At 32.8% G+C, this 26,460-nt stretch overlaps 2 protein-coding genes across 4 annotated transcripts; both read left to right on the top strand.

Moving 5' to 3' along the window:
• Positions 1 to 782: 782 nt before the first annotated feature.
• Positions 783 to 4,977, top strand: LOC134244235 (vacuolar protein sorting-associated protein 4B-like). Of its 3 annotated transcripts, none has more exons than XM_062726496.1 (10): positions 783 to 885; positions 1,244 to 1,333; positions 1,517 to 1,636; positions 2,554 to 2,591; positions 2,725 to 2,825; positions 3,072 to 3,293; positions 3,430 to 3,561; positions 3,948 to 4,035; positions 4,184 to 4,321; positions 4,462 to 4,977. In XM_062726496.1, exons 2-10 carry the CDS (start codon positions 1,324 to 1,326, stop codon positions 4,555 to 4,557), a joined length of 945 nt encoding a protein of 314 aa, XP_062582480.1. In that variant the 5' UTR covers positions 783 to 885; positions 1,244 to 1,323; the 3' UTR covers positions 4,558 to 4,977. The 3 variants fall into 3 exon arrangements, with proteins under 3 accessions (XP_062582480.1, XP_062582481.1, XP_062582482.1); XM_062726497.1 differs by having other exon boundaries at positions 874 to 889; XM_062726498.1 differs by lacking the exon at positions 783 to 885 and adding an exon at positions 1,032 to 1,088.
• Positions 4,978 to 6,001: 1,024 nt separating this feature from the next.
• Positions 6,002 to 26,255, top strand: LOC134244232 (multiple epidermal growth factor-like domains protein 10). The gene is made up of 15 exons (XM_062726491.1): positions 6,002 to 6,201; positions 6,874 to 6,923; positions 7,493 to 7,630; positions 7,750 to 7,875; positions 8,010 to 8,087; positions 8,579 to 8,704; positions 8,822 to 8,899; positions 15,751 to 15,918; positions 21,558 to 21,564; positions 22,223 to 22,333; positions 22,491 to 22,540; positions 22,829 to 22,960; positions 23,161 to 23,235; positions 25,140 to 25,271; positions 26,075 to 26,255. Exons 1-15 carry the CDS (start codon positions 6,095 to 6,097, stop codon positions 26,239 to 26,241), a joined length of 1,545 nt encoding a protein of 514 aa, XP_062582475.1. The 5' UTR covers positions 6,002 to 6,094; the 3' UTR covers positions 26,242 to 26,255.
• Positions 26,256 to 26,460: the final 205 nt, after the last annotated feature.

The raw sequence follows: 26,460 nt of genomic DNA, 5'->3' as shown, positions 1-26,460 counted from the left end.
ACTGAAAAGTTTTCTACAAAATTTAAGTAAAACGACAGAACAAGTAATTTTCTCTGAGATTATCGCTGATCAAATATGATCCTATTGCTCTTGTTTTGTGAGCTGGCTGACAACTCCGTGCAGTCGCTGTGTAATCGCAGTCGAAAAAATCATAAAACGATAAATCTCATTTATCAGAAGCAACGTAAAAACGCGATAGAAACGCGGTGACATCGCCTAGGACTCCGCGACATATCCGCGATGTCTCCGTGGAAGCGCAGTCTACTATCACTGCGTTCGTGCCGCGATCATGAGCGTCTTCACGGCGTTCGTACGGAGCTCCCACTACGTTGTTGGAGATCTCAACGCGCTGCTTCGGCGATCATACTACGTTTCTGCTGCGTTCTTATCAGACCGGCGCGTACTTTGTGCATGCTCAAAGTGATCGCCGTCCCCTGGCATTCTATGAGACCCTAAGCTACCCTACGGCGTTCAGGAGACTCTACTGCGATCACATCGGCGTTTTGCATTTTTTGAGGACGCCGTGCAGTCGCCGTGAGGACGCAGCCCCGGTGTAACAGGGGTTTAAGAATATAAACTAGTAAATTGGAGTATTATGACTAGGAGATTCTTGGAGATTCTGTAAAATTCTCGCTCATGAAAAATAAGTATTTTAAAAGTGCAGAGGCAAGTCTGGTAACGAATTAGTTAAGAGCTGAGTGCACTTCAAAATATTCAATCATCCAGGAAAGGTACTGTAGAACTACAGCAACATAGATACATGTGAACGATGTTACATGTCAAAAAATGGTGCTACGAATATGCAGGTGACGAATCGATGAGATACCGTTTAAGATTGATGAATTTGTAAACAACATGAAATAGGAAATACAAACATAAAGAAAGGTGAGTAAGGTGCTCTGTTAACTTATTTTAATTATACTTGTTTATTAGGAGTATTATCTATTATCCAAAGAAACCTTGACTACAATCATTTGAATGTTTCTTGCAGAAGAGCTTAGGCCTAAATATATATCACTCGTGTAGCCAAGACATCCGTTTTATTACTGATCTTTATAATCATCGTGACTTATGTACGCTAATACAAGGTATACAATTATTAACATTAAAAATTCTATTAAATATAGTTTTAAAAATACGTTTGTTGCTTCTAGACGTTTACTCCCATTGATTCTGTCATGAACATGATTGAATGTTTACGCCTCACAGCTATTTATAGTTTGTAAACATCTTGTTATTTTAGGTCAACTCGTTGTACATATTTTCGGACCTGGCCTTTTCAGTTCTCACGATGACTCTTAGGTAAAAGAACATTCGTTAGAAATGGATGATGGCAAGTATTTTTATTTCTGTTGAGAAAATTAGATTGGCCGTGTTTACATAAAATATGCTCTCTCTCTCTCTCTCTCCGGTCTCTGCGTTGATTGTATGTACATGTATGTTATTTAGTAAATATTTATTTGAATATTTTCTTTTTTCTCTCAATATACATGCTCTTTTATTATATTTTTTGAAGATTTGTATACTATGTCGAGGAAACCAGACGTTTCAATTGAAAATGTATTTATTCCAATCAATATCAAGGAAAGAATGAAGAAATCGGTCATTTTGCCTTTTAAATCCTCAGAGATTAAAGTTAAGTGATTTTAAAAACAGAATTAAACAAGAAGTATATATTACTATTGCAGCAATTTTTTTCTTTTTAGTAATTTATTTGATATTTAGCTCTACTGGTCAGAGACCAGAAGAGCTTATGCGATAGTAATGCGTCCGTCGTCCGTCCGTCTGTCTGTCCGTCCGTCTGTCTGTCTGTCTGTCTGTCTGTCTGTAAACAATCTTTCAAAATGCTACTCCTCCTACAGTTTTTATCTGATTTCAATATAACCTGGCACACAAGTAGACTACACTAAGATACATAGTTCTGTGTATCGTTTTTAGATTTTGATTAACGGTGTTGCCGTTGTTACTAAAAATAGAAATTTCCGTGAAATTCTTTCAAAATGCTACTTCTCCTACAGTTTTGGTCTGATTTCGATATAACTTGGCACATAAGTAGACTACACTAGGATACATAATTCTGTGTATCGGCTTTTGATTTCGATGAACGGTGTTGCCGTTACTAAAAATAGAAATTTCTATGAAATTCTTTCAAAATGCTACTCTTCCTACAGTTTTGGTCTGATTTCAATATAACTTGGCACACAAGTAGACTACACTAAGATACGTAATTCTGTATATTGGTTTTTGATTTCGATGAACGGTGTTGCCATGGTAACTAAAAATAGAAATTTCTGTTAAAAAATCTCAAAATGCTACTCCTCCGGCAGTTTAAGTCTGATTATAATATAATGTGGCATGCAAGTAGACTATACTAAGAACATAAAGAGACTTAATCAAGGATCATTATTACTTTTATTGCTGTGGTAAAGTTTCAATTCCCAACTTCTTAAGAACTTTTCTCTTCCTTTGCTATACCGGTAAGTACAAACCAGTAGAGCTTAATTCAGTCTCGACAGAGACTTCTGGTTATTTCAACTTTTTTTCTAATTACAGAGGCTGCTGAAAATGTAGGTCATGTTATCTTGTACGGGGTAAGTAATTTAAAGGGTAACTACAGATAAAAATATTAAACTCTGCTGTTTTAAGTTTAAATCTTTTTTTAACAAGTGATATCTCTGAATTCATGCTTTAGCCATTTATGCTTATCACTTCATAATGTTCCAGGAACCCGGAACTGGGAAGACTCTCCTGACTTACGCTATAGCAACGGAACTGAAACACGTGACCTGTTTCAGTCTCTCTTTCTACGAACTAAAAAACGATGGGTAATAAGTCCTCTGTAAATTAACAATTCTGATTGATTGTGTCCCAGATTGAGTGTTGAAATAAGAAAATAATTTTAATTATCATTATTGAAAATAATAATAGGATATACAAACAAAAAAGGGGATATTTTGAATTCAAGCTTGCTGGTCTTCAAGATCAAATTATTTTTTTTAGTATGAAAACTTTTTGAATGGCACTCTTAGTCTAGATAATTGATATTAATAAAATGTTCATTTTATTTTCAGAGATGTGCGAAACCTTTTATCTCAAGCAAGGCTTAAAAGGCCAGTAATAATTTTCTTGGATGATGTTGAGGTACTAAGTGTTACAGAAACAGACCAAGGAAAAAGGATTGCATCCGAATTTCTACTTCAGCTTCAAGGGTCACCTAACAATAGCACAGAAGACATATTAGTAGTCGGAATGACAAATAAACCCTGGAAATTAAATTCCGCTGTATTAAATTGGTACTTATTCATGAAATGTATGATAGAATATGAGAGAGAGATAGAGAGAACTTTCGTGCCACAATATATCCATATCAACAGTTTTGCGTTTAGGGTAAAATCTATGATCAAACTAATTCCAATATGTTCTTTACAGTTTTCCTATCAGAATTGAAATTCCATTACCAGATGATATGGAAAGATTTGATATATTTAAATATCAGTTAAAGGGTGTCGACATTGATCTATCTGATAAAGAATTCCAGGAAATTGTGAAACGGACACATGGGTAAGATTAAAAAAAATACATGCACTTATACAACGGAGCTATGCAATGTTATGACTTGGACATCTCTCTCTCTCTCTCTCTTTCTCACTCTGATCTGGTCACCATTGCATATTAGGAAAGCTCATTTTCTTTAAAGGGACTTGAACATAAATTTACAACAAACTTATTTTATGGAAATTATATAATTGAAAGTACGAATTTTGGGACGCTTTCCGTGCTAAGATATGTGTGCAGCAACTTCACATCTGTGTCCAAACTTAAGCTTTCTTACTGAACTTCTTCAGGCATGTGCATGTATACTATATCATCACATTTTCATTTTTACATTCCAAATAATGGTGACTAATCTCATAAACATATTAGTAAAATAAAGCAACTATTTATAGATTCACTGGTGCTGATATTGTTGTACTTGTTCGAGATGCTTTATTGCAGCCGGTGCGATTGATTCAAAGAGCAACACATTATGTAAAAGTAAGACTTAAAAAAAAGCGTCAAATTTTGATGACTTCCTAAAAATGGAAATGAGTTTTGATGTTAGAATTGGAAATGACAATGGTTATGAAATCTTGTTTCTTCTATCTTAACGATCAAATAATAGGGACTATATTTATTATTAAAGGTTCAAGAAACAACTTCAGATAACCAGCAGACAGCGGGTGAGAAATGGACACCTTGTTCTCCAGAAACTCCAGGAGCTGTAGCCATGACGTGGTCAGAATTAAAGGAAGACCAGATCTTTTTACCAAAGCTTAAAATGGTGAGATTTTTTAAAGTACTGTCGTATTTTTGATAAACAAAATTAATATTGTTTCGGTATTTCTATCAAAATAAGTTCTTTGAAACATGTCCGGCTATGATTTTCAAACAATTGTATCAAAAGTTTTGGATTTTTTAAAGGATGACTTCCTTAAAAGTTTATCAACAACAAAACCATCTACTGATGATAAGTACCATGATGCAATTGCCAAATTTACAAAGGATTTTGGGAACTAGAGCATGAAGCTGTACAATCATGACGCATGAAGACAATAGAATCCCGTTCTCACTTGCACGTTCCGATTTGCCTCCCACTGTTCAGAAGATTTACCACTATAATGATTGTTATATTTATTAAAGCCTATCACAAAAGAAAAGAATAATTAACATGTAGAACATGAGTGATTTCTCTAAAAATATGGTATATATGTATATTTCATGAAGAAAAAAATGCATTTCAATAAGATATGCATGTGCTCTGTTAGTACATGTAGATGTATTACGACATCCGAACTAACTTTCAATAAAGATACACATGTTTATGTATGTAGGATATCACGAAAAAAGATATTTTAAACATTTTTAATAACAGAACAACATTATACTATTTTTAATTTTTTGTGATACTGAAATTTCATTAAAATTTAATTTATAAATCCCATGCCTGATTGTTGTTTTACATTCCTTTTCACTTGTACGAGACGCCATTTCTTACCAGTCAAGGACCTCTCAAAGAGAGGATATTGACCTTTGGAAACAATAAATTTTATATTTCCTGTTTTAGTTTGAACATTAGTCAAAGCTTTTATGATGAGTCACTTCAATTTAAATAGGGACAGTCATAAAATGTTGTAGAATATACAATAGAAACAGCTTTCCCTTTAAGTTTCTTTGAGCTGAAAGCTCAACTGAGCCTTATTACCCGTCATCTGTCCGTAAATCTGTTATCTTTTCACATTGTTAACTTTTCTTCTAAAGAGCTACGGGGCCAATTGTAACCAAAGGAAACACGAAGTATCTTGTGCAAAAGGGGATTTCAAATTGTAAAAATAAAGGACCAAGTACCATTGCAAAGGGAAATGATCATGAAAAGACAAAAATAGCGTGGGATCTTTTAAAACATCTTCTTTTCTAAAACCTCTGGGCCAGGAAAAAGGAAATTTTGTGGAAGAGTCTTTGAGCAGTGTAGATTCTATTTTTTTTTTCAAAAAATGACCCTCCTGTATAGGGAGGGGTCACAATAGGGAATATAAAATTTACATTGAAACATATATGAAACAAACTTTAAAGAATGTTCTTTTCAAGAACAACATTAGGGAATACAAAGTAAATATCTTCTCAAGAACCACTGGACCAGAAAAGGTTAAACTCCCGTGGAAACATCTTTGGGTAGTGTAGACTCTAAAATATTCAGATCATGGGAAAAGATAGGGCTTTTTTGAGTTTCATTTAAAATGCGAGTTCAAATCAACATGTTTTAGGAGAATGTCAACATATGTTACATGTAACTACATGTAAAATGTATAGAAATATACACTTACATGCAAGTGCTTTGTAAGCGCAATTTGTAGTATAACATATTGATCTGTATTGCAAACATGCGTTGGCACTTGAAAAATAAATTTTGATTTTATATTTTCGAGTTATCCAACTCGAATACATCTTCCTTGATGACTAGTGCATCATTAGTGCATGGCGTGCATCAGAAATCACAGTACAATATATTAACAAAGTATTGTAATCATAACGGTCTTATTACTTTAGAAAACTTATAATGAATTATACAAAAAAGTTAACTGCATATGTTACATGGAGTAGGACCTGCACCCTTTTTATAATGACATTCTTGTTAAGGTACACAAGGACACAACTCTGTGGAAAGTGAGTATTAATCTTATGTTTTTGAATTAAAACGATCTATCTGTTGCATGTTTTCATAAGTATTCCAAAAAATAAAAGTTATTCTTAAATAGCAATAAAAAACTTCGTCAAAACCAAAGGGAAAGTCTTTGATAATATTGTTTGAAAAAAAGCCTAAAATGAACTGATGAAATAATGTAATAACGATATACGCACAAGAACGAAACACACAGTAATCAATCTACAAAGAATGTTGAAATTAATTGATGATATACAATTTTTATAAATAAAATAATAAAACCCAATCTATGATTGAATATGATGTTATTTCAATAATGTAGGTTATCTGAATTCATTAATAAATATCATCAAAAAATCAATATGTCCTTATTTTTCTATCAACGAAATAAACTAATGACATTGACAAGAATTCATGCGTTTCATATTACATCAGATTTGCCTTTTTGGAAAAAGACGTCTTCAGATTGTTTCCCCTATACGAGTATTGTAAAATAAATTTGAAAAAAAATAGTTTTTCATATATCCCTGTTATATTTAGGGAATGAGATGACATTTACAGAGGATTGCACAGGAAATATTGTTTCGTTTGAATTAAGAATTTTAAAAACATAGAAATGGTGTAGGGTATCGAAGGTAAATGCAGAAAAAATATTACATATGTTTTTTTTTCAGTGGCTGTTGTGCGGGTTATATGTGGAATAAGGAGCTTAAACGATGCATAGGTATGTATTCTATATTCTAATTTATCAGCTATTGGTTGTTGTTTTGCTGATTTGGTTAATAATTGTAATATACGAGGGTTGTCCAATAAGTTCATGGACGATGGCGTTTTTGTGAAAATAAATTGTATTTATGAATCTGTTGTATATCAAAATATTTCTTATAAAAAAAAAACAGGTCGGAATGATTTGATTTTTATCGATGGAACGTAATATTTTTTTGTAAAAAGTCGGGGTCCTTAAAGATTGCAGATTCGCACGGACCAAGGTTAACATTACATAAACTCGGATATAAAGTGTTCGGATTTAAATGTTTTTTTTTTTTTTTTCTATATAAAACAAGTCAAAAATTAATGAAAATTTTATATAACACAAATAAAGAGGCTATAGTCATTTAATGATATCTCAAGTATCTCGTATGTATTTTTGATATTTTTTACAGCAATAAATGTTAATTTACTTTTTAAACCAAAACATTTACATCTTTCTTACTTTCGGTACATGTACAATAACATGACTTTTAATCAACATTCTTAATGAATTTGGGGAAATTGGTTTATCTGTAATTGTAGCCTGTGATATCGGATATTATGGAGAAAATTGTTCGTCTGCATGTCCCTTTCCACGATTTGGAGAATCTTGTCAACATAGTTGTAACTGTTCTAAAAATGATTGCAACTTTAAACATGGTTGTAAAATGTTACTCGAGGGTATGTTTAATTGTACACATATCTATTTTTTTTAATGATTATCCTGTCCGGAAATATAGTTATTAAAATAAAATGCTTGCATCTTCTTTTTTTCATAAATTACAACAACGTATACTCAGATTGTGACAGCGGATTTACAGGTCTCTACTGTGACATTCCATGTCGCTATCCTTCCTATGGATACGCTTGTCAGAAAACATGTAATTGCGAAATAAGATTTTGCAATTTCTCATCTGGATGTGAAGGTAACATGTAGTTGTCATGAAATTCAGTAGAGAGCTATATATTCAAAACATATTCACAAATAACCGATTTTTTTACCTTAAATGCATTAGTTTTTCTGGTACAGTTACATCAGATTTCCTTTTATTTCATGCAGTTGGATCTCCGACTGTTGAATTTCCATCTCCATCACCAACTAAAAAGACAGCGGTAACAATAGTATCATCTACTACAGGTATACATGTACTACTCGAAACCAGTTAAACACATGCACACATGTTATATATATATATATATATATATATATATATATATATATATATATATATATATATATATATATATATATATATATATATATGCGGATATGTCCAAGATAAGTATCACCTGACATTTTGACACGGACGAAATTGTACTTTAGTGTGTTCGTTTTCCATATTTTTTTTTTAAGAAATAGGAAGAAAAAAACGTTTATTACTACTGTCAATATAAACGTTGTGAATTAAGGTATATACATTTTATTTTTTTCTGAGGCAAAATAAAAAAAATACAAATAAACTGATGGTAATAAAATACGACACCGATTTTAATACTCTATATGCTTATTTGGACAAATGGTGTCGCTTCAGTGATGCTAATGCTCAAGCGTTAAAAAATCCGGGGAAAACATAGATAAAAATGATTACTTTTCTCTTTTAACATGGCTTCATTTATACATAATTCTAGGATGTGACAATGGATTTGTTGGACTATACTGTAACATCCCTTGCCGCTATCCATCGTATGGATATTCATGTCAGGAATCATGTAATTGTGAACAGAAATTTTGTAATTTCACCACTGGATGTGAAGGTAAAATCAATCAAGGCGGCTGGAGGGTGAGGGGGGTGTTTTAAGGTTAAGCAAAAATGAATAGGACTCTTTAAAAACTGTACAAAGAAATTTTATTCCTCATAATCTTTGACACAGCTGGATCACCAACAATTGAACAACCATCACCATCACCAACAGAGAAATCAACACTGACAGTGCTGTTATCTTCTTCAGGTATACGTAATACTATCTAACTATAAGCAGCCCTAGCTAGAAATACATTTATCTTTAACTGCAGGAAGTATACATGTAGACATTTTTTTTGCAGACGTTTGGATCTCTTAGCTCTTAGCAATTAACATAAAATTGAATTATATTGACTGTTGAAAGATTGTGCAATGAAATCACATCTTCGGTGTGGGCAGATTTTTATAATTTAAAAAACTTATTCGAGAAGACTTAATTTTGGGTTAAACGGCAGTCACCATATGACAGTATACACGTAGTATAATATACACTTTAAGAATACTATCCACCCCCCTTCTATATATTAACGCAACACAACATAGGTGTGAGCCAGACAAGCTTTGCAGGCAGCCGGCTTTTAATAATTTTATTAACATTCTTATGTAGCAAGACAGATTGACAAATCCTTGTTATTTAAATAAACCATGACATAAACAATTATGCAAAATATCCCCATAATCGACATTAAAAACCGCCCAGGAAAAACCATAGATAAAATATATGAAAAAACTATGGAAACCTGTGTCCGAACGCAAGTGTTAAGTAATGTCTAGGGGTGAATATCGGACTTATTCATATAAAAAACGAAAAGAAAAATACAAATATATATTTGAATTTAAACAATCTTGTCAAAACAAAATAAGAAAAAAAAAATAGTGCTCCGTGCACTGAGAAAGACTGGCTTAGAATGACCTTAACTTTACGCCACTGACCCTTTATACTGGCCTTCCTATGGCCCGCCTTGTATTACTACGCATAGCTATTCAAACACGTTGCTATCATACAACGTTTTCCCGCTATTCTCCGAAACGCGGGAAAACTCTAGTATAATATACACTTTAAGAATACTATCCACCCCCCTTCTATATATTAACGCAACACAACATAGGTGTGAGCCAGACAAGCTTAGAATAAAATGTTCAAAAGTAAGCAAAAGTTGTAAACGCTATGAAAAAACTCAACAAAAATGCAAGTTATTATGAAATATATGATATAAAACTTTTTTTTTTTTTTTACAAGCATATTTCATTTACCAAAGAAAAAATTTCAAGTCATAATCCTAAATTTTTCGAAACAGAAAGTCTACTTTCTAGGCTGTCTTTCACGTATCCATCTTTGGACGAATCTGATGCCCATCTACCATGTTTCTTCCAACATCGCTCGTTTACTTTGGAATTTGCTGCAGCCGTCGCACCTCCTGAACGCAGAGAATGAAGACCAATATTGATGTTTCCCATAACGGATTTAAGTTTTGACAAAATGCACTCCCTGGCCCTGGTATAACTAAGTTTTTTGTCTTTGTATATTAACTTTAAACCGTCTTTACATTTAAACACGGACTTGAACAAAAAGTGACCAGAAGAAATGTCTATACTTCCTAAAGATATATAACGATTTAACATTTTAACTGGACAAGCCGAGGTAACACCAGCAGATATTAAAATTTCGTTTCCTTGTCTATATTGATCGGTTTTGCTTTTGTTGATGGAAATTTTCACATATCTGTCCATGAAAGTTAAATCTAAACAACGGAGAGAACTAAGCTCCTCGAAACGTAAAAATCCAGCAAAAGAAAGAAGAATCATACACAGATCACGCACTTCTAACAAATTTGTGCTGTCGACATAAATATCACACAATAAAATTAAATCACTGGCTGTGACGATTTCCTTTTTTATAACTTTAGGTTTGTTATTACGCTTGGAAGCCTCTAATAAATTTTTAATGAAGGAGTGTTCTGTTGGATCCTTATGGCCTAAAATAGAATGGGCCCACTTAATAGCATATACAGCACTGGAAATGACGTGGAAAGAACAACCGATGTGCAGTAAGTGAGTGAGATACAGGGAAATGTGAAATGGATTGGCCGGTATAGCTGATTTTCCTTTGTTTGCGATGAATTTTGACCATCTGCTGAATGATGAAATATATTTCTTGCTGGTGTTCACACTTCTAGATTTCATGATATATTCACACATTTTTGTTGCTAACACTGCATTATCTGGAGATGAAAGGTCCACACCTGATGAAATCAAACTGTCCTGCACACTCTTTTGAACATTTAGCTCTGAAAAATAAATAAATGACAAATTGTATATTATTAACATGTATCTAAAATTCGATTCGTAATGCAACCATGTCAAATACTTTGTGACCTCCAAATATACCATTTGCCCCTCTACCTCTTTCAGTTATCAAAGAATTGACCTTCTTCACTCCCTTAATAAAATAATCCCAATCATCCCCTTTGCGTAATAAAGGCCAAAATGGGGAAGATTTCCATTGAGGAATGATAAGAGTACCCTTTCCTTTGTCTTGTTTAAGTTTGTTTATTGTCTTACAAACCAACCTAGGAGGCGGAACCAACCAATTATTGTCATTACCCCAGAAATGCTTAAAAGCGTCTATCCCACTGGTATCTGGGCACCACCACCTTGAATTAAATTTAATGCATTTAGTATTATAGTCTGTTGCAAACCTATCGCATGAGTGTATGCCCCAACAACTGTCAATAGTTTGAAAAACACTATTTTTTATTCCCCAGTCATCACTATCAAAACATCTACTAAGCAAGTCTGCTTGAATGTTATTGCCTCTTGGCACCCAATTTATATCAAACACTATTTGTGAATTCAGAATTTTTTCATTTATTTTAACAGCAATATCATGCAAATGAGACTTTCTACTACCGACTTCCAAAATTCTACAAGCACTTTTGCTGTCAGTATACCATGCTACGTTTTTGCCCTGAATACTTTCTCCTATAGTATTCAAACACCTGTTAATTGCTTCTAGTTCTCTCCACGTAGAACTTTTCAAGGATTCCTCTCCTGTCCAGAGACCTAGTACCTCTGTAATCTCTGAATTTTCTACATAAGCCCCAAAACCTGAATCAGAAGCGTCGCTAAAAACCTTTAAATCTGAAGATTCACTGCAAGTCTTAATTTCCTTACCATTAATTGACACTGCATTGTCTCTCCAAAATGTCACTTCTCCTAACGATTGATCACTTAGTTTAATACTTGAATTCCAACTGTATCTTGTCAATATGTCTTGATATAAATATCTAGTGTTGAAACGAACCGCATGTCCTATAGCGGCTTCCATAGATATGATCTGACCCACAATACTAGCTATTGATTTCACCAGAAAGCATACGTACCCAGATTGAGTCTTAAATAAAATTTCCTCGATACACTTGAGAAGCTTATTAATTCTCTCTGAGGTTACTTTTAAGACACCGTTAACCGTATCCCATTTAAAACGTAACCATACTATATTTTGCTGTGGGTACCAGACACTTTTTGAATCTGCAATAATAAATCCCAACTCTGTTAAGTCTCTTTTGATAATATCGCTAAGTAGAAATGCGTCATCAAAATTACTACATCCAGCTAATCCATCGTCCAAATACATGACAACCTGAAAACTCAGGGATCTCCAATACTGAACTACTTTTCTCATAAGTTTTGTAAAAATAAGAGCTGCTGAAGAAATGCCAAATGGTAATACATTGAAAATAAAATATTTGATAGCACCATTGATTTCCCATTGAAAACCTAGATATTGTGTATGCTGTTCAAAAATTTCAATGTGATGATACGCTGATTTTAAATCTAAGCTAAATAAAAAATCCCCTTTTTGAAAAATTTCTCTTGCAACTTTAACATCTTCCATTCTGAACGAAAAATCGTGAATACAAGCATTGATATGCCTACAGTCTAACACTAAACGAGGTTTACCTGCTTTGTTGAAAGCAAGAGTCAAAGGATTAACAACAAAAGGAACATTCCTTACCTGTGTTACGCAACCTTTGTCAATGAGCTTTTGAATCTCGGAATAAACAATTTTGACATTATCCCTAGCAGATTTGTTATTGTCCAAACAAACACTCTCTGGAATAGTTTTAAATGGAATCTTGTATCCGTTTACTATTACATCTAAAATGTACTTATCGGTCTTTATTTCTACCCATTTTGTCAAATGACTTCTCAAACGTCCAACTGGACTGACATTTTCATCTACAGTGGCCACAAAACGGCGTACATTCGTTTTTCCATCTAAAACACTAATCTTAGATAATACACTTTCTTGATTACTGCATATATTTTGAGCAATACTATCTAAATTACTTAACTTAGAGCTTGTCTCTTTGCTGTTGCTGGTGCATTCCTTTGCCCAATGACCGGCGAAACCGCATTTAAAGCATGTCCCCGACTTTTTGCTGCCCTCGTATGACTTGGTCTGATTTTGTGCGCTGTTGGACTTCTCCGGGTATGGGTTGATGCGTCTGGCCGCTCTCGCCTTTTGGATCCGCTCCTCTTTTAACTTCTTTTCGGCCCTTATTTCTGCCTTCAAAATTCGTTTTTCATCCTCCTCGTCAGACGCTAATTCGTGCTGCGTGTATTCTTGAACGGTGCGCCATCCCGTCTTGGATGAGTCTGCTAATTATGTTCCCCAAACGGAGTTTGGGAACATATTGTTTTTACTCGGTTTCTTATTATTATTATTATTATTATTCTTTTTTTTCTTCTTTGTTCTCCGGTACTTTTTTGTCCGCGAGTGTTCTCTGAAACTGTTCACCCAACTAAGCTAAAACCTTTTTAGGGTTAATAGGTGTGTAGTGTAGGTGTGCGGAACGAAGGTCATTTTGCGCGCATACGCATGCACGTGCGTGCGCGTGATATGAGTGAAATGACCGATATACTTAATATAGCTATAACTTTTACATTTTTTAATGAAATGATTTGAAACTCATTCTATAAAGATATATTAATAGTGTAGATAATATGACACTGTCAAATTAGCACGAACTCACGCGCATGCACGTGAGCTTCGCTCTGATTGGCTGAAACAAAAATCTCAATATCTTTTCTGTTTTTTGACGAAATGATATGAAATTTAAAATATAGGCATACTTTAGGATGTTCTACAATGTGATATATAACAATTGTCTTGAAAACACGCGCATGCACGTGCGCTGCAATCTGATTGGCTTAAACTTTAAATGGCTATAACTTCCTTGGTTTTCAACTAAACAGGATGGGATTTAGAACATAGACACATATAATGGACTCCTACAAGAAGGTATGGTCATCATGCACATACATGCACGTGCGTGCACGTGCGCTTCGTTCTGATTGGCTGAAACAAAAATCTCAATATTTTTTCTGTTTTTTGACGAAATGCTATGAAATCTAATATATATATATACTTTAGGATGTACTATAATATTATGTATAACAATTATCGTGAAAACATGCGCATGCACGTGCGCTGCAATCTTATTGGCTAAAAATGTAAATGGCTATAACTCCCTTGTTTTTCAACCAAACAGGATGGGATTTAGAACTTAGACAGACATAATAGACTCCTACAAGAATGTATAGTCCTCATGCACGTGCATGCATGTGCGTGCACGTGAAATGAATAAAATTAAAAATACGCTTAAATGAGTGTATTTCTTAATACTTCTGGATTAATTGATTTGATATTAATTATATTAAAATATATAAATAGTGTAGACAAAACGATATGGTCATTACGCACATGCATTCAGATGAGCACGCGTGCAATGCTAAAATTTATTGCATAAAGTGTGTCTTATTTAATAGCGCTTGCAGCGAATATGGCACCAAAAGGGAGTTGGGGAGCGTTTGGGGAACATCTGTAACGGTCCCCGTTACAATTAGCCCTAGTTTAATTAATTTTTGTCGCTGATGAATAAGCTCTATACCTGAGGAAATGCAATTAAAGGCTACTTCTGGCTCCCCTTCGCTCAGACCCGTGTTGGCCTCTACCAGCTTGTCTCTAATGCTGTTGTTAAATTTGTACTGAGCCTCGTTTCCCTTTCGTTTAAAGACAAAAGCCTTGTCGTTTGCTGCTTGAAGTTTAGAAAGCTGTTGCTCATGCTGTTGTCTTTGCTGTTTCGTTATTTTCTGCTCGAAAGATGATAATTTGGAGTCCATTATCTCCGAAACTCGTTGTAGTAGCTCGTCGTTCGCCATGCTGCCCGAGAAAAATAGTGCTCCGTGCACTGAGAAAGACTGGCTTAGAATGACCTTAACTTTACGCCACTGACCCTTTATACTGGCCTTCCTATGGCCCGCCTTGTAATACTACGCATAGCTATTCAAACACGTTGCTATCATACAACGTTTTCCCGCTATTCTCCGAAACGCGGGAAAACTCTATTCTGACGACATTTATCGGGTAAAATAAATAGTTTTTGTATTTTGATTTGAAAAAAAAATTAACTATAAGACATGTCACATTAATATGGCAATAAGATATCAATAAGAGTAATAAAAAAGATGCAACTGTTTTGATATTTAAGGAATCACTGTCTAGTTAGTATAGTATTCCAGGACATCAACGATAGTGGGAAACATGGGATAATTTATGCATAACGGGCGAATGCATAAATTATCCCATGTTTCCCACTATTGTTGATGTTCCTGGCATACAATACTAACTAGACAGTGATTCCTTATATTTCCATTTTATTGAATAAAATTGCAGATTTAGACTTTAAAAATGTAGACATAGATTTAAATTACCAGAGGACTCCCATGCCAATTTCAATAGTCCTCGCCCACGGACGTCAAACAAAAAGGCAGCTGCACAAGATGTACAAGCGTATTTGGCCTCCTTAGCGTCAGACACAGAGACAGATGCGCACGAGATTTTTATGCATATTAGACCTTCTTAGCTCCTGACCTTTCGACCTGCCTAATTCACATTCCGGTAGAATTATCAAGATATCAACTTTGCTGACTTTTAAAGAGTTATCACAGAGAAAAATTAGAAATGGAAATATGTTTTTCATATCGTTTTAGATGTGTTAGAAGACACTCAACATTTGTGCCAAAATAACACCTATTTTCATTATTGGATCATGCAAAAGAAAAGAAATTTACTGATTTTTGGAATAGCATTTTTAATGTCGATGTCAGTTTTGATGATGGTTATATACCTTTTTATAAATATTAAAGGATCAAGAAGCTGTTAAATACTAATTTGTTGATACATGTAAATATATATACACATTATATTTGGTTTTTTTTCAACAATAATATATTGATGAAAAAGTTTTAAAAAATGAAACAAATACAAGCAGGTTATGAAATGGATGGATCTCTTCTGTAAAGCTTTTTAAAGGCAATTATATAAAAAAGAATTTTGTTAATTTGAGCGAGTATCTGGCCCCGGGAGTATGACACAAACTTAGACGTAAGTCAAATTATCAATCAACAGTAAAAATATTTATCAAAACTTGATATCGCGATTACTTAACTAAGCAAAACTCTTTCGCGATGGAGGTAGGAAACGTCTGTTGGATGGGGACAAATGTTTTATTGAATACAAGGCAAGGTCGATCATTGTAGAAATTATACGGACAGATAATTAAAAAATCCTGGTGGAATACCTTGCTAAACAATCACTGAACCAGCCTAAATAATTTTTGAGAGGAGTTACTCCTAAAATGTTACATTTTAACGATATTTCAACTGAGCAGGCTCATCTCATTAATTTTTTTATTGAAAATCGTCACATTTTCAAGCTATTAAAATAATCTAAATTTTCCTTATTTGACAATCTACTATTTGGAGTTCAATTCTTGACAATACATTGTACTTTCGGCATAAAATTGTTCAAATCATTCGATTGCCACTACTGTAAACAATGCCATGTGCCCAGTAATCTCGCAAAATTTTGAGCTTTCTTGAACCCCCCGCAAAGGAGCGGTAGCAAGTTAGGTAACTGCAAGGTACTTGAGATACTACGTATTGTCAATTTAGAGATTACGTATTGGCAATTTCATCTCTAAATTGGCAATTCACAGCACATTAGTGATGCAACGTTTATGAGTATTTTTGATTTTGAATTTTACAACATTTCAGCTGACCATAAAGATTTCTACTTAAGCTTAAGTTGTTTCATGATTCCGGGGCCTGATTTATTGTATTCATGTTTATATGATAAACAAATCACTTGCTCTTTTTCCTATATTAAAATGACAAGCTACCGGTATATAAAATACATGATTGGTATCTGAGCGTAGGACAACTTTCTAAAATATAGCAGAACCTATTTTGTTAAACACGAAGTATATCCCAATTTTTCTTATTACTGTGGTTTTGAAGATATTAAAATTTCCGCTTCATATTTTCTTATCAATTTTATCTTGACGAATTTGTTACCGATTCGTATAAATTGGAAATTCAGGTAAAGAATGAAAGGACTGTGCATTGGGGGAATTTGTACATGTTTAACAATTACAAAATTGTTATAGGCAGTTTGGAAGAAGAGGAAAAAGATTATCTTATTTGGAAATTAAAATTAAGAAGCATAAGTAATACATTATGCTTTTGATATCGAGATTATGACTCTATCACTAGATTTCCTTACCTTTCAAATGCAATTAAATGGACTAGTTGCAATTGCTTATCAAAAATTGTTTTTGTTAATGCATTTTCCTTAATATACAAGATATCATATTTTGTTTCGGCACAACTTGATAGTAGCATTTTTTTCAATTCAATTTGGTTCTTTTCTTGTTTTAAACTCTTTATATTTATTTAACATTAATTTTCAATTATTTATTCATTAAAACATTTTTCCCCATCTTTCTTTCTTACTTACATATGTATTCCCTTGTTGTATCTATAAATAATTGGTAAAATGCCAAATAGAATATAGACTATAATTTTTTATAAAAAAAACACTTATTATTGTTTATTATTTGTTCAAATGAGAATAATCCCAGGAAATGGACAATGAATCGTTTTTCTCCAATACATTGTTAAACATTAAATATCTCTATAGATGATGATGAGTGATTTGTCATTGTCATAATTTATGGGACATAATTCATGATTCACGACGTATAGGAGAAAATGTCTGATTGTCATTATCCGTAGGATTTATCCAATTTGATGAAATTCATGGGGGAAAAATGTCCAAAGGGAAAAATATCCAATCTGACATTTTTTTTTTCTCAAATGGGAGAATGATGGATAGTTGGTCGGACTGAAAATCCCACCATTCTCAAATGGGATTCTTAATCTAAGGATTAATTTTCATATCTTTAGAAAAGGAGATGGTTGTGAGTTCAATTGATTTATTGATTGATTTTATATTGTTTAACGTCCCTCTCGAGAATTTTTCACTCATAAGGGGACGCCTTGTGAGTTAAACATGAGACTGCTAAGAAATCACAAAATCGTTTGGATATCACAGTAAGAAATAGTAGTAAAAATCTGGAGATAAATGTATTGTTTCTGGCAATTATCAAATGTGTGCAAAACAGGAACATATACTGCAGTTACAACAAGGTTTCGTTTGTTTTGATAGGAAACAAACATGCATTTTTTATTAATTTCATTTTCTTATTAAAAGGTGAACAACCCAGTGTGTTTAGTTTTATTTTCCTTTTAATTGCTGGTAAATTTTAAATTTTGTTAATATCTCATTTCATGGAGAAAAAAGGTTCTTTTTTTTTTTTTTATAAATTTTACGTTTGACAAGACCGAGAAATTTTGCTTGATATTTCAAAGCCTATGTCTACAATTAAATTAAGTCAGACTTTCCGAGGAGGATCTAGAAATCTCGAGGATTGCAGATATATGGTGAGCGATGTCACATGATTTCTTCTATTTTGTCCTATTGTACGTGTCGTTGTCAACCGAGAAGTAAGTTCTTTTGATGCCAAAAACCTACAGGGAACTGCTTCGCTTAAAATTTTATTGAAAAGTATTCTTTTCTTTAATTAACTAGAGTGCGCCAAGGAACGCATGTGTCGCCTGCTTATAGCTTCATTAAAGATGTACTAACTCTGAGAATGGTCAGGTTTTTATCTGCTACAAGTATATAGTTTATGCAAAAATAAAAATCCACACGCAAGGATAGTAACACTGGGATAAAATCGAAACAAAAGATAGAAATACTAGAACAAATCCTCAAAACTAAATTAAAGTAGATGTTAAGGCCATTATAAATAAATTGCAAGATTCTCATCCGATTTTTTTTAAAAATCGAAGCGGCGGCTGCTTTTATTTTATATTTTTTATTTTTTCAATTTTGTAGATTTTTCATTGACCTGGTCAATCGGGGTAATTTTATCTACAATACCCGAATAAAAGTCATAGTAAAGGTTCAATTATCTCTTACTTCACATCATCACCAATCTTTTTCAACCAATGACCCTTGTTTAAAATATATACGCATGTATTACAGCAATTACCATCTTTTCAGCTGTCAAAATCATGTCGAATTTCGCGGGATTTAGAACGAAAGTAAAATTGTAGATGAATACCGATCCCGATCAGAATTAAGACGAAGAAAAACAGAAATAAAAAAAAATCGAGGCGGGGATATGAAATCAGGGCGGGCGGGGATGAGAATCTAGGAATATTTTTATTATGGCCTAATGAAATTTATATTTTTATAAATAATTATTAATTAATTAATTTAATTTGTACGTAATTTCAACAATACTTCTTGAAAAATAAATTAAGTTTTGTCTTTAGGGCAATCAGTCATTTTGGAATACCGATCCGAATGTATTTTCATAGTACTTTTTAAATTTTATTTTTTGAGGTTACTGTATTTCATACAGTGTCAAAGACATTTTCAAGAGCTTATAAATATGTACAAATGCTAATTATCAAATCAATGCCTCTTGTTATTCAAAAGACGTAAATTAAAGTTAAGCCTCTTTAGTATATTTTGCAAAGTAGATCAAGGGTCAAATGAACTATAATGCTGGTATTTCTCAAAATATTACAGCCTACATTCTGAATAGCACAGACTTGCCTCTAAAACGTGATAAAAACGTCTTATATCGGCATTGTTAACTTTTTCAAAAAGTAGGTCAAATGTCAAGTTCAAGGACATTGTTACAGGACACTTTTTCCATTTTTTTTTTATTGACTTAAATCATTTTCAGCGACATTCAAACTCACGGTCAAGAATGTCAAGTTCCATTTAACGGATTTTAGAATAATATCAACAATTAAATGGTTTTCAAAAACCTGACACAGGAATATTTTGTTCATTTCACTTCAGATAAACTACATTAGGCATATCACCTGTACAGATTTCTTGATCAGTGGCCGTTCCATCAATGAAAGGTACAAAGACGTTCGGAACACAATAATTAATATTTTTAATCCTACTTAAAATGATAATTTAAACAGATATAAATATAAACAATAAAATGTCTTTCTTTGTTTGTTGTTACTGGAATGATCTTTTTTGTTTGTTGTTACAGAAAAAATTTACACAACCCGCTTACGCGGGTTATGTATTTTTTCTGCAACAGCTGCTTTTTAAAGCATTTTATTGTTTAAATATAATGTCCTTTAAGTAAAAAAAAAAATGACCAGCTGGGGCTCGTAACATAAAGGCTACTTAAGTCTAAGACCATGCTTAAGTAGGACTTATTAAGTACAGTCTAAAACTTAAGACCTCTCGATCACAGAAAACTTAGGCGGCAGGTAGAGGTGACTTAAGTATATCTTAACTTTCTTGTACATATATTTAGAATTCTTTAAGGTTGACTTTCGATGTTAAAATATTCCATTTATTATGCATTAAAGAAAATAATTATCTCTATATTTTTTTATTTTTTCGATCATAAACATACTCCCAACACAGCATTGTAAATACAAAATTTTATTTTAATCAAATTAGTGGGACTTTATAATAAATTAAACGCAGTAATAAACCATAGATCTGTATGTTCACTTTGAAAAAAAATGAGTTGAAATGATTTGTTACAAACAGAAACGAAAGAGGATGATGACAGTAACAATAATATTATAAAAAGTATTTGTAAAACGCGACAAGTGCGGATCCTCACTACAGTTCGAGAGAGATAGAGAGAGAGAGAGAGAGAGAGAGAGAGAGAGAGAGAGAGAGAGAGAGAGAGAGAGAGAGAGAGAGAGAGAGAATTGCTGATAAGTGTTATCAGTTTTTAGTGTCTGTTTTGCAATTATCCATAATACTTCTTCAGTTTTTGCTTCTGACATGCATGGCCTGATACACAGCGGGGATTCAACATGTATTGAACTCTTTAGAGTTTCAATTTTGAGTAGATAGACGGTCGATTGTCTTTTCTTGTCTGCGATAATAACAGGGTAAGTGAACATTTGTCAAAACAAAAGAGTTACATGTACAAAAGGAAAAACATCTCAGGTGATAAAACAATTGTTGTACATTTACAATGAACCACAAATCGCCACTTTCTGACCGTGCGGTATTTGTTTCAAACATTCCGATTAATTTATAACATAATTATAATTTTAATACGAAATCTAATCCATAACTTAAACCAATAGGTAAGGAATGCAATATGTAATGAATTAAAACCCTAACTGAATCACTTTTAGTAATATATTATATAAAATCAAAAACCATTTGACTCATATGAAATATTTTTAACATAAGTTTGACTTAGCTAAGACCTAGCTTAGTTTGCTTTATGTTACGGTTTAAGACATACTTGAGTAGTACTTAGACAGGTCCTAAGATCGTACCTAAAACATACTTACGACCCTACTTAAGTCAAAAACTTAGCAAGCTTTATGTAACGAGCCCCAGATTGTTCAGTATCTAGTGTCTGTTTAATTTCCTCTTTCAGACTCGGGGTGATATTTCCGTCCTCGTTTTTACACGAATTCAAATTAATTAAGTTAATGCTAGATATTCGCATACATGTAAATTTAATTATGAGAAAATTACTTGCATGTGTAAACTAGTCTATAGTCCTTATATCCTTTAAAAAATTAGAAAATGGCGGGGTTTATTTATTTATATAATTCTTTTTTCAAGTAGAACATATAGAATAAAAAAAAAACTTGCACCAAAAGGCTTTGCTACAACAAGGCTTAAAACAGGGATCCTGTGACATTCGAGAATAGTTTCTGCAATTTTAATCTTTACTGCTTCCGACAGCTTTTGCAGTGTCAGTCAGTTTAATTTACATAGGAAAGGAATTCGTTTATTAAAATGCTTGTGAAAAAATTCACACACTCAATAATATTTACAATGAAGTAAAGTGTCCCGGAAAGGAAATGTTGTTTATTTGAGTAAAACACAACACATGTACATAAATAAAGGAAATATATTTTGATGTATATGCCAATGAGCTTTAGTACAAAGGGACCAAAACATCCTTTTCAAGTTAGATATTTTACTAGGAAAAGACGTTAACGGTGATCAAACAAAGAATGCTCTTTGTTCAACATGATGAGAACTTTTCAATCACCAATATTTCTCTTATATTGATTGGCTTTTGATTTAAAGAGCTAGAATCCACAGATCAACCATGATCAGGCAAAGAATAATCTTGACTCTATTAAAATCAACCTTTGCACTAGGACTAATTCTTACGGCTGAAACCAAAAAATGTATGAGGTAAAACATTTTTAATTATAATTTTTTAACACATTGTTCTAGATTTTCAATCAATGAATGTAAAATTGTCAATTTTTCTGTTTAAATTTACAAAGAGGAAACGCAACATCCGAGTGTTGAAAAGTAGATATGTGATTTTTCGGTTTTTATCCAACAGCAATTATACAACCTGTAATAGGTGGAATGAAACATTCAACACATGTGAAGGTAAATTTAGGCATGGGAGAATTTTTTCTTTTCTTTGTATTATACATGTAAGTATTATATAAAAACAAATAACCATTGATCAGATTTAGTTTTTTTGGTAGCTTTGCTATATTTGCAAATGGTTAGTAATGTATATGTTTATCGTGTTTCCTATTATATACAATTTATACTTAGAGCCTTTTGAAGATATACATGTATAAATGTGTATTTAGATGGAAGGGCATAAATACTCATATAATTTGAAGAGGCGAGCACGAATGTAATGAATTACTATTTTGAAATTTTCAGAATGTGAATGTATGGATGGATATACAGGTTCTCAGTGTGAAATTCCGTGTCCATATCCGGGCTACGGAAAAGATTGTCAGAAATTTTGTAATTGTAAACAGCAGTATTGCATTCATATAACGGGATGTAAAGGTTAAAAATATTTCATTTATAAAATAATGGTTAATATATAGCATCATTTGGATGTTTTCCTTTCTTTTTCAAGAAGAAATGTGACAAAAGTGTAGAATTATAAGAGCAATATGATCATTTTCACAACAGTTTTCTCAATATTTAAAATTAAAAAAAAATGTTTAAATATTCACACAGTGCTTATTTATCTTTCTCTAAAGATGGATCTGCTACACTTTGGCCACCTGAAACAACAAAGAAACACAATTTGTTACCAAGCAAAACATTTACAGATGGTAAAAATTTTTTCGATGCTTTCTAATTACATGTATATTTGCTTTTTAAAAAACCTGTTTTTTTAATTAAACACTCACATATTGTCTAATAGAATATTATGCATTGCAAACAATATGAAAACAATATTTGCTGTGAAGAGGAACACAATTAAAAGGAAAAATTATTTTTAAAAAATCCCAAATAGCATGTCCTGGGAAAGCAATTGTTACTTGTAAGATATCCTTATTGTTGCCTGTGTATCGCAGTGGTTATAGGGCGTACGCTTTAGAGTCGCAGAGTGAGGAGTAAATTATTATGTTGGGGGTTTTAATCCTTTGAATTTGACCGCAAAAAACTGAGGCCCCGTGTTGCAGTATGTGTGGTCGCGAAGAAGAAGGTCCCTCACTACTTAATAGTCCTGAGTGCAGAGTATAAGACAAAATTTTCAGGTATACACCGGCTAATGATGAATTCTACATACGAGAAAAAAGTGTAAGGTACGTTAAACGACAAACAATCTAACACATCCCTTTCTCCTATCTACAATCAACGAAAGTTTATTTGAAAATCATTGTGGAACTTAAACTGGTCAAATTAATGTGGCTATAGGATTTTAATGTAAGGTCAAGGGTTTATTTCGATTGTTTTCATTATTCGGCAACCAACCATCCGTTGTCTGTCAGAGGTACATAAAGGTTACCGAAAAACCTTGATGGAGACGTCCCTACTAAACAACTTGTCATGGAGAAGTAACTATTTATCTTGCCAGCCTGAGTAATTACTATTCTACCACTATTGCAATCTGTTATTACAACGGTCGACAAACATATTCCTTATTATAACATTTACCTGAAAGGTTGTGAAAAAAATGTTAGATAATTTATACTGTAAGCTCTTCCAGCGTACCTCGCATGATCTATGTTTATATCTATATGGTTTATTTCTCATATTGAATACACCCAATCCAATGCACTCCTGGTTTCTCTCGACTTTCTTACGTTTAACCAAGTACTTTGTCCCTAGAGTGCAGAGTTGTCACCAATTTATAGACAATTTAGAAGACTAACTCGACGATAGGTTAAATAGACATTGGAATGCCTCTGCCACTATCGACCAACTAAAGCCTTGCGTGTAGCATAAGTTAGCGATACTCTTATGAGAATCAGGATGCAAAAGTGAGCACTTTACACATGACAATTAACAGAGCCTTGATTGCTGAGCGAGGGAAACATAAATGAAAGTATGCAAAACGATTTAACTTTTAGGTTACTACTAAATGCATTTCGAATAATAATGATATGTTGATAGTATATTTTTCAAAATTTTGTATTACACACTTTAAGCACAAAGCTAACATATTTTGAAATTTGTATTCACCCAATTTTCCATATTTTGTATTTTATTCATACATTACTAATATTTTCCAAGTCAATTTCATTTTTTAGCTCTTAGGAGAATTTTTTTTTTAAAGAATTATCCACTTTCCTTTACCGGTTACAAGATACACTGTATTAAGTTTCACCCCAAAAATATATATGCAGCATTGTTAAGGCTGAAATAAGGAGGCGAGGCCTAATTTATCCGGGAAAAATTTACTGTGACGTCACACTAATCTGATTAATGACTTAATTGGCATCCCCAAAAATATTATGCCACGGCCAATGTTCGCCAAAATAAAGGTTAAAAAACATATTTCCCTGTATAAAAAGCAAATTTACAGGAAAAGGTAATATGAGTTTAAAATGTGAATATGAGCAATGATTAATTTTTTTTGAAAGATATAGTCTCATAATTGCAAAGGTGTGTGCAAATAATTTTCATAAAGCCCTAACGCGCGTTATTCAATTTGTTTGAACACATCATTGCATTTATGAGACTATATTTAAAAAAATGATTAACTGGTAACTGCTGAATTTTTTTTTAGGTTGTCTTCATGGCTACACAGGACCTGACTGTAAACTTCAGTGTCGTTATCCTAGTTTCGGAGTGAATTGTCAAGAAGAATGTGACTGTCAAGAAGAGTACTGTAATTTCATCACTGGTTGTTACAGTTACGGTATCTATTAAAATATTCATAAAAGTATGCTTAATAAAAGTTACTCTTGAAGCCTTTATAACAGTATATCTTTGACGAAAGTGGTAAAAAGTGTGAGGCCTTTTTTTAAAAAAAAAACCAACAATACTGTGGAATCATTTCAATTCGTGGAGTCAGTGTTCAAGGGAAAGCAAATTTGACATGTACGTATTCATGGGGACGTAATTTAGTGTGTTTCTTGTTCTAACTATAGATTTAATGAATCAAAATGTTTTAAGAAATAACGTTCGTGAGGATTGGTAAGGGTGGCCCACGGAATCCATGAACATTGTTCCCAAACGAACGATGATAATTCCACAGTATATGACCTTTATATAAATCGATATTTGTTTTAGTCTTTAGAAAAAGCTTAATGATATCCGTTCCGGCCTCTGATTTTAGGCTACACGCATACACATTTTCTTTCTCGCGTATCGCTTTAATTCTATCTATAGTTGACAATGCAAACATTTTCCCGAAGAATAAACTGCAGACACTCTGCAGTTTCTCTCTCACACAGGGCTGTAAGTACAATTGAGGCAAATCCCTTGCTAAAATTTTAGAGATTTTCTGAAAAGGGAACTCAGAATATTTAATATTTGTATCTTTTTCAAAATTTGAATCCCCTTTTGGAATCTTTATATATGCTATACTTGCATCGTATATAAAAGAAGATAATGATTAAATTTTCAGTATAATGTAAATATTGATAATTAAAAACATTTATTTGCTTTCTTGTCAAAATCAATCTAATATGTAAATAGATTTTTTTCTGCTTTTTGCAGTAAATATAACTAAAACTGAATGTGATCATCGAGAGAGGAGGAAGCGTAGGACATATCTACTTTACAGCAGTATTACCATTGGGGTGATAGCAGTTGTTCAGTTCTCGGGTTATCTTTATTTGTCTTTCTTCTACAAACCAGTTGTGTTCGTCATAAACCGATATTGACAATTATGCTTTCTAGCAATATGACATTTGTACAATCATCATGCATAAAAAAAACAAATTTTAATTATTGTTTGTGTTTTTTCTCTGTAAATAATTATAAGTAATCTCAAGCATTTGCTTCTCCTCAGTTGAACATTTAAAAAAATGTTAAGAAAATTGGTTACGATAGATTATCGACAACAAAGCATACACATTTTGATACATGTATTATTGTCCACC

Source organism: Saccostrea cucullata, unplaced genomic scaffold (assembly GCF_032062105.1).
Source record: "Saccostrea cucullata isolate Sc308-1 unplaced genomic scaffold, CSIRO_AGI_Scuc_v1 ctg6129, whole genome shotgun sequence".
NCBI lineage: Eukaryota > Metazoa > Mollusca > Bivalvia > Ostreida > Ostreidae > Saccostrea > Saccostrea cuccullata.
Note: the sequence above shows the minus strand (reverse complement) of the source record. Positions and strands in the feature narration are given on the sequence as shown.